The 9,748-nt window shown below is 27.9% G+C and overlaps 2 protein-coding genes across 2 annotated transcripts; one reads left to right on the forward strand and one right to left on the reverse strand.

Moving 5' to 3' along the window:
• The first annotated feature begins 3,453 nt into the window (after window positions 1–3,453).
• LOC103579882 (metalloproteinase inhibitor 3) lies at window positions 3,454–4,297 on the forward strand. Its single transcript, XM_008561448.3, has 4 exons — window positions 3,454–3,517; window positions 3,584–3,695; window positions 3,764–3,849; window positions 3,936–4,297. Exons 2-4 carry the CDS (start codon window positions 3,584–3,586, stop codon window positions 4,161–4,163), a joined length of 426 nt encoding a protein of 141 aa, XP_008559670.1. The 5' UTR covers window positions 3,454–3,517; the 3' UTR covers window positions 4,164–4,297.
• Window positions 4,298–6,463: 2,166 nt separating this feature from the next.
• Window positions 6,464–9,671, reverse strand: LOC103579883 (protein 5NUC). The gene is made up of 8 exons (XM_008561449.3): window positions 9,609–9,671; window positions 9,229–9,388; window positions 8,896–9,145; window positions 7,765–8,535; window positions 7,583–7,687; window positions 7,350–7,517; window positions 7,056–7,251; window positions 6,464–6,970 (listed from the first exon to the last, which is right to left on the reverse strand). Exons 2-8 carry the CDS (start codon window positions 9,378–9,380, stop codon window positions 6,708–6,710), a joined length of 1,905 nt encoding a protein of 634 aa, XP_008559671.3. The 5' UTR covers window positions 9,381–9,388; window positions 9,609–9,671; the 3' UTR covers window positions 6,464–6,707.
• Between the last annotated feature and the right edge of the window lie 77 nt (window positions 9,672–9,748).

Here is a 9,748-nt window from a genome sequence, read left to right on the forward strand (position 1 = left end):
AATAGTTTATATAAATTTTATAATTTAAGTTATTAAATTTATTCAGAATCTCAAATTTTATCATTATTTATTTTTTATATTTATAAGTACAATTAAATAATTATAACTATTAGCGCACCCTTAATTATTAATTTAATTTAATTTAATTACATAAATGTATATGCAATGGATGTGTTAAAAAAACATGTTTCAATATGTACTCTAATGAAATAATTTTTTTATGCAATAATCCGTATTTAAAAATAATAAATTATAAATAAAGGCGTAATATCGCTATTTCTCCCTTATTAATATAAATAATGAATATAACAATGTGTTATGAATAATGTTTTCCGATTGTAAGTTTTAATAATCCAAAAAAAAAGAAAAAACAAAAAAAAAAAAAAATAGGTGTGTTGATTTAATTTCTATTTCATCAATTTATGTACATAAATATTAATTCTGCGTATTGTGCAGAAATAAATAAAAATAAAGCAGCACTGAAACAATTTTTTCAACTTTCTCAAACTGTCCAGCCAATAAAAAAAAAAAAAAAAAAGAAAGAAAAAAAAAAACGTTAATTATTTCATTTAAACTAAATTCAAAAATTTAATATTGTATAACTTGAACAAATTGTGTATATTGAATTGCTATTATAAGTTCTTTTATCTATTATCGATTAATATTTTCATCTTATACAAATAATTAGTAAAATATTATTTAAATATATAAATACTTATATAAATATTATTTGTCAATTAATAAAATTATATTATCCTATGTTCCTTCGCGGGAAAAATTGTGGCCCTCCCTACCATAATATTATGAGTGATATAAGAATATACGATTTAATCAATATCATTATTATTTATTTTCTTGACAGCTCTGCAATAATTTTGTCTCTTTCCACTTCCCTGTTTAAAACATCTCATAGAATCCAATAGATTCTCATAAATTCCTATAGAGATTTTATAAAAATGAATGAGTTCTATGAGAAGTGCTATAGTTAAGTATAGGCCTTACACACACAGCTATAAGACTCTATCGGATTTTGTAAGCAGAGTTATTTTTACCACTAATAATAAAATTTATGTTTATAATTACAGTCTTTTCTTCACCGATTAATTTTTTAACTTTGTTTTTTTTTTTTCGTATTTTCAGAATTTGTTTGAGTTTTTTCAATTCTGAATGTTTAATACAAGGGGTACACTCATTTTCATTACTGTCTTGTCCCTTAGACTGTATATGTTTCTATTACCGTGTAATAACAGTGAAACCACGGTAATACTGACACGCTTCAAAAGTTAGCGACAATTACCGCGGCAGCAAATTAAAAGCATTTTATTCGAATCTACAGTTGCTGATTAACTGCAAGAAATTGATGATATTTTTTTTTCAAACGATCAATCGGTTTTTAATAATTTATAACAAATTACCGTACTTACATTTTATACCGGATTGTTTCTTAAATACATTCTTAAAATATTAAATTTATTGCTGGATTTTTCTTTAATTAAAAAAAAAATCTACGGTAATACACCCGCGGTAATACCCACACTTACCCTACTTGTTTAATTTGCTGTCAAAATTTAATTAAATATCCATCATACGAAGTTTTTAATCAGGCCCATATTATTCGGATACTTCCTTTATTTAATATGATTTTGATACTAGAACATGACTTAGTTTTTTAATTTTTATAAATTTGAGTATTGTATGTTTCTAATAACAAATTAACTTTCGAGTGTGGCGCAAAAAGTGATTTAAAATAAAAATAGCTACAGATACATATCCGCAGAGGACTATCAGGAAATAGAAATTAATCAGATAATTTTTTTATGTCCAAGCCCATTTATTCTAGCAATAAAAATTGAATTTGTCACGAATATCCAAACAATTGCTTACTTATTAATTCTAAAAATATATATTTTTTTTTTCGACCACATCGGAAAATAAATATTTTTATTTTTGTTCTCGGTATTTTTTTTAAAGTTATTCATGAAGCTAAAAAAATACAGCTTAAATAAAATACGATTTTATAACATGTAATAATTTACATAAGAAGTAACCCGTCGATTATTACTAAACAAAAATAAAAAACCATAATATTGCATTGTGGTAATACGATAAAAAAATACAGAATATTGTTATATTTTGGGATAAAAAAAAATATCCATCAATTGAATAAATACTGTGTATTTTGAGCATGGGCTTAGTGATAAGAAATAGGTATATAAAAGTGAATTTATACAATCTAGTGGTACTTGTAAACGAATTGGAATCAGTAATAACTTAATTCAACATTTGAGTAAGTAATTATTTAATTATAAAATATATTTTCTATGACTCGTGGAGATGTTCTTAACAATATATATATATATATATATATATATATATATATATATATATATATATTAGGGTGTTTAAAAAAAAAAAACTTTTTTCTTATGGTCTTAAAAGTTAGTCTTAGGTATTAGAAAAATCCTCCCAAGAAAGTAGCTCGAAAGCTCAATCCTGCTGAGAACTCAACAAATATTAATTTTCTCATTTGAATTACATGTAAAAAAAATTTTTTTTGTTTTTTATACATAAAAGTATTTAAAATTTTTTTTTTCGAAAATCGAAGTACAGAGTATTGCAGGAAAATAAATTCTCTTCAAGAAAGCCGTTGAATGTTTTCTCCGGAAAATTAACAGAAAAAAAGTTATGAAGCTTTAAACTATATTAAATAGTCTAACTTCATGGTTTCATTATTTTAAACAGTTTTTCAATAGAAATCTAGGTTTCATTATTTAACTCATTTATAATATTTATTATAGTTACCGGATTTCTTCTGACATTGCTTATACCGTCTGCAAGTAATCCACTATTTACAAGAGCTATTGCAGCATCTGTCCAAACTTTATTACTCTCAGTTTGGTTTAGATTCTATTTTTGTAAAAAACATTATTATTTTTATATAATTAAAATTTTTTATAAATGGGTATATTTTCTTAAATTCATACGTATTCAACAAGAGCATCAGCTACAACATCTCCGAGTGTGCATTCTCTCCTTCTGCACGCAAACAAGGAGTTAAAATAATAATTATAATAATCAATTATATCAAACTTTCATTATTACAGAATTTCGTGATATTAAGCTTTGAATATTTTATGATACATCTTTTTAATTACATAATTTAATTAAAATTTTTATATCATGTATATTATTTTTTGTTGGTTGTTTTATCGGAAATATTCTTAGTAATAGATCATTTTTCATGATTTTTTTTATAAAATAGATATTATAAGATTGATATCATATACATGTATATATTTTAATCTATTCAGCGAATTTGACCTGGTAATACTTTTATGCATTTCACAATTATAACTTATTGAATAAAAAACAAATTATCTTTAATATGAAGAAACGGAATAAATATATAAAGAAAATGTTATTACAAATCGTTATCATTTATCAAAGTTGATCGATACTGATTTAACAAAATCTTTATATAAAAAATTATTCGTTGAAAATTTTCAAATCATTAAAAGTAAGAAAAGTAATAATAAAATATATAATATAAATCTCAAATTATATATATTTTTATAATTTTTAGATGCAACGGTTTTTCATGTTATTTCTTTTGAGTTTATTAATAGTTGAATTTACAAATGGATGCAGTTGTCGCTATTTTCTAAATCAAGAGTTGTTTTGTCAATCTCACTTTGGTATTTATTAATAATATATGTATACAAATAGATTTAAATAATTTTTTAAATAACAATTTTATTTTTAGTTATTAAAGTACAAGTTACGAGTACTGAAAAATTAGGAGAGCTCGAAGGATATAGATATCATGTTGATATATTAGAAACTTACAGAGTAATCAAGAATTGAATTATTATAGAAAATAATTAGCGTAGGAATGCTTTTTTTTAAGTAGATATTTAATGATTAATTTTTTTCAGGCTACTAATGAAGGAAAAAAAGTACTCGAGCTTAAATATTTAGAAACTCAACCATTTAATGGAATGTGTGGTCGTTACCTTCGGAATGATGATGTAGTTATTGTTGGAGGACACATCACAAGTGATGGAATACCTTATATTAATATTTGTGGGTTGGAAATGATTCCTACGGATGATGTATATGTTGATCTTCGAGAAAATTTTCCTAAAAATTGTATGGCATCGTAAGCTTATTAAATTTTTTGTTGTTCAAGAAATAAATTATAAACTCTTAAATATGATAGGAATAAAATTTTAAGTGCCGAATGTTATAATCAGGATATGACTGGCAGTTATTAAATAAATGATCTTAACCTCCTTTACCTGGGAAAAAATAATTTAGATGTATGTGAATTGACGTAGATTTAAAATTTGAAATAGATCTTACCCTTGTAGGAAAAAAAAAAACAGATAACGGGGATGGTCTTGGCACAATACTGAGCTACCCAGGCTCGACTTCCAAAGGTTGGTCCGAGATCCAACGTTTAAGTGACGAGCTTCGGTTAGCCAGTTTTGTGCCAAGATTCAGCCAATACTCAAGTGACAAGCCTTGGTTCGCCAGTCTTGGGACAAGGTTTAGCCAATACTCAAGTGACAAGTCTTGGTTTGACAAGCTACAATAAATAGACCTAGTCAATTATAAAAAAAATTATCTGATTGGTTTCTATTTTTTGTGCTAGCGGATCTGAATTACAGTAAATTACCGTATTTTACTGCAAATTTGCGCATTTTACGGTAGAATACGGCAAATACGTAAATTTGCAGTGAAAATATGGCAATTTACGGTGAAATGGGTAAATTACCACAATTTAACGAAGTTTGTGGCATTTCTACCGTAACACAATGAAATACTTCACTTTACGATGAAATGCCGTAGGATTGCCGCAAATAGTACCGATTTACGCCAACGAAGTCTAATTAGTCACGTCGTCGTGAATTTTACTTAGCTGACTTAAATTTAAGTCATTTAAGTCAAATCCAAGTCAACGTGGCTTCAATTTGACTTAAATTTTTAGGTTAAAAAAGTCATACTGAAGTAAAAAAAAACTAAGTGTAGCCAAAATCAAATTAATGAAGTCAAATACAAGTCAAAAATTTCGGTCGTCATCGTGGCACATCCACATACACAAACATCCGGACGTCCATAATAAATTTTTTTTATTATTAAACAAAATATATGTGTTTTAAACACATCGAGTATGATAAAATTTTTTAAAGTTTTTCTATTACTAGGAGTAATCTACTGATTTTTTTAAAAATCTTGAGTATGCTACAATATTATTGGAATAGTTCTAATCCACAAATAAAATTTTTTTTTTTTTATATATTGTTGGGAACATCTCCACGAGTCATAGAAAATATATTTTATAATTAAATAATTACTTACTCAAATGTTGAATTAAGTTATTACTGATTCCAATTCGTTTACAAGTACCACTAGATTGTAAAAATTCACTTTTATATATCTATTTCTTATCACTAAGCCCATGCTTAAAATACACAGTATTTATTCAATTGATGGATAATATTTTTTTTTATCCCGAAATATAACAATATTTTATATTTTTTTATCGTATTACCACAATGCAGTATTATTGTTTTTTATTTTTGTTTAGTAATAATCGGCGGGTTACTTCTTATGTAAATTATTACATGTTATAAAATCGTATTTTATTTAAGCTGTATTTTTTTAGCTTCATGAATAACTTTAAAAAAAATACCGAGAACAAAAATAAAAATATTTATTTTCCGATGTGGTCGAAAAAAAAATATATTTTTGGAATTAATAAATAAGCAATTGTTTGGATATCCGTTACAAATTCAATTTTTATTGCTAGAATAAATGGGCTTGGACATAGTAAAAAAATCTGTCTATCGGTAGACTCTGCGGGCCAGCCCTAAAATTTCCCGGTCCTTGAGCTCGAAAACATTGTTGTGAATACATTTTCTCGAGCTCGAAGAGCTCAAAAATACTATTGTATGCCATTGTTTTCGGAAAAAACCGTTTTTTAGCATTTCTTTCTCTCACATATCTTACGAACGAATTAACCGATTGAGGTGGTTGATACGGCATGACGCGTTTTATTGATTTCTGGAGCTGATTAGATTTTGGAATTGATCGATAGAGCTATTTCTGAAAAATTTAAAAAAAAAATGAAGAAAATTTGATTTTTTTTTGTTTTTCTTCCATATCTTAGAGTCTATTTGATCGATCGATTTGAAATTTCAGAAAAGTTGACGGCCAACAAACTCTTTTGATTGCCACCTCAAACATTTGAATCGGTCCGTTCATTAAAAAGATATTAAGAATTTACCCCCCCCCCCCTCCCCACATATACATACATACAGACACTCGGACATCCTTCTGAAAATAGTCAAAATAACTTCCTAGGACTTCAAAACGTCGACATTTGATGAAAATTCAACTTTCGAAAATCGGGGTGAAACCAATAACTTCCCGGATTTTTTAAAATTAATAATTTCCTTAGCGGGAAGTTAAAAAATTATCTGATTAATTTCTCTTTTCTGATAATTTGTCGCGGACATGTATCTGTAGATTTTTATTTTACATCACTTTTCGTGCCACACTTAAAAGTTAATTTGTTATTTGAAACGTATACAAGTCAAATTTATGAAAATTTGGAAAATAAGTATTTTTTAAGTATTAAAATCATATTAAATATAGTAAGTAATTTAGTAACGGCCCTGTTTAGAAACTTCGATACCAAACATTCAATTTTTAATATTGGTAAATTCGATTTGTTGCTCTGAGCTGCTTTGATTAGATTTATCTTCCATAGATTTTGTTCCCTGTTTTTCTGCTGTAACCTCCGTTTCAGTACAGCTCAATAAATTGGAATATATGTATCCCGAGCAAGAGGGCGGATTTGCCGAATTCTTTGAAGGTAAAATATAGTGAATTCTATCACCTAATTCGGGGTGTACTGGACTTCGCGCATTTATGTACCAGCGAAGTGCATCTTTAACTTCACCATCTATGAAGACATAAAAATTGTATGAAATTTTATAAATTATTGTCGTATTATTCCATGCAAATAGTTAAGACTCTCTCATATTTACCTAGTGTGGTATTAACTTTACTTGGCCAATGACCTAAATCGAATCCTCCCACGGCAAGATTTTCATTCATAAGTGCTATATAAATTTTTTCATCAACAACTTTTTCGTAATGTGGAAATACGCAGTCCGCGCAACGAATAAAAAACAAATCTGGAATTACTCTTGACCCAATAGGTTTACTCAAGTCATATGTTACCTAAAAGATTAATAGATTTTTTCAAGTTTTAGACGATCAAGTTCACTTATAAATCCCTATAAATAACAACTATATATTTTAATATAAATAATATTGACTCTAATTCCTGAGACTTGTAAAAATCCACCCCAAAATTCTGAAATTTTGTCGTTTTCCATTTCACGCAAACTGTATTCCAATCGGTCACGAAGGTCTTTACCAGTCAACTCCATTTTGTAAATTTTATTTTTATGAGTTATTGAAAGATCAATATTTTCTTGAATGATCTATTAAAATAAAAGATTATAAATATTTCGTTATCTCATTCATTTATAATGTTTATTATAGTTACCGGATTTCTTCTAACATTGCTCATACCGTCTGCAAGTAATCCACTATTTACAAGAGCTATTGCAGCATCTGTCCAACCTTTATTACTCTCAGTTTGGTTTAGATTCTATTTTTGTAAAAATAATTATTATATTTATATAATCAAAATTTTTCATGAATGGGTATATATTCTTAAATTCATACGTATTCAACAAGAGCGTCAGCAACAACATCTCCGAGAGTGCATTCTCTCCTCCTGCAAGCGTACATGTAACCTTCCAAAGGAACTCTTGTGTAGCCAATGACGGTCAAATCAATCGGATCTGCTGGAAATTTATCAAACTCCTTCAAAAAAACTGGATCTTGTTTTACTTTGTTATCCAGCAAAATAGGTTTTCCCTCAAAACTTTTAATTTCACCCTGTTCATCAAAAACAACCGACAAGTTTCCTAGATATTTTGTGTAAGCATAAGCCTGGACTATGTAAACACTTCGATTTTTCCCATTTTCCATTTTATTAATTACTGTCGGGTAAGGACCCTCTACAATCTGCGAAAGGATTTGAGTGCCAACTGGTACATCGCTGGACAATAAAGAGTGTGAGTGACCGCTTATTATTAAATCTATATCGTCAACAACTTTGGCAACGTTTTGGTCAAATTTGTAACCCGAGTGACTCAGACCGATTATTATTTTAACCCCTTGTTTTTTTAGCTTTGAAATTTCATTTTTTATAGGTTCTATTACGGGCAAAAATTTGATGTGCCCTATCTGTTCAGTTCCAGGATATGTATATCCAACTATTCCAACTTTGTGGCCATCTACATCTAGAATAATACTTTTATGCAAATTTGACCGGTTAACCGATGGTTCCTCGGTTAAATCCAAATTGCAAGCCACTACCGGAAATGACAAATTATCTATGTAAGAAATTAACTTTTCAACTCCTCTTATGAATTCGTGGTTTCCTAATGTCTAGATAATAAAAAAATAAGCATTTATTAAAATAATGTATTTGTGCGCATTTAATAATATAGAAAATTCAAATTGTCTATGACTTCGCATATTAAATTCAAAACATCGATCGAATTTATCGCAGAAGCCTTTGGCTAGCGCTACACAAGACTTCAATCTTATATTGTCATCCCAACAAGAGAATAGACTTCGAGTGTCATCGGTTTTTACTTCCACTCTGGATTTTTTATGTACTAAATGTTCTCCCACTTTTCTCTACGCATGCGCAGTTTATAAATGTTTGGTAGTGGAGACAATTCTCGAGGTTCATTCTCTTACTGGGACCACAATAAATAAATATAATAGCGTTTAAATACTTACTGTAGCATTTGGTTCAAGTGCATTGAATAGTCGGTAAGATATTATATCTTCATACTTATTGAATAGTTTTGAACCTTCAAAAATATCACCAGCATCGAGATAGAGTATCGGTATGTTTGATGCTTTACTTCTTTCCCTTTCTTGTTTTACAAGAGTGGAAATTCTTGGGAAACCACCGTAACATGTTCCATCACCGCCTATATGTCCTTCGCAGGGTAATGCTGCTTCTCCACCTGATGTTTCTTCAAATCTTCAAACATATATATATTTATATAATGTATAAAAAAAATAATATTCGAGAGTAAATACTAAAATTACTTAAAAAACATTTACCTCCCATGAATATCATTAGTATGTACAATATTTAGTCTCCATTCTTTATTATTAGTATTTTTGTCATATGATTCACTTACAGGTAATAACAAAATTACACCAAATATACTAATCACAATAAACATTAAAAATATACATTTCGAATAATCCATGGTTTGTTCTGGAATATTATTAAAGTGTCTTTTAAATTTAATACAAAAATTCGATTGGATTACTTAGAATATATATAATTCGCTTATTATATTTACTCTGATTAGAAAGTACTTTGCTTAAAAAAAAAAAAAAAAAAAATTGATATTTTATTGACCGAAATTTCTACTTATAAGTTATTGTCATCAATGGGATCGATTTATGATTTCAAGAACTTCAAGAATAATTACCTTGTACCCTAGTGCGAACTCGAAATATTTTTCAATATAATATACGAAAACAAAATATACCTGCTCGAACGATCTCAAGTATAGCAACTTGTAGATCGTTACCACAATAATAGGTATGGATATGATAACAATATCGTATC

This window comes from Microplitis demolitor, chromosome 6 (assembly GCF_026212275.2).
Source record: "Microplitis demolitor isolate Queensland-Clemson2020A chromosome 6, iyMicDemo2.1a, whole genome shotgun sequence".
Lineage (NCBI taxonomy): Eukaryota > Metazoa > Arthropoda > Insecta > Hymenoptera > Braconidae > Microplitis > Microplitis demolitor.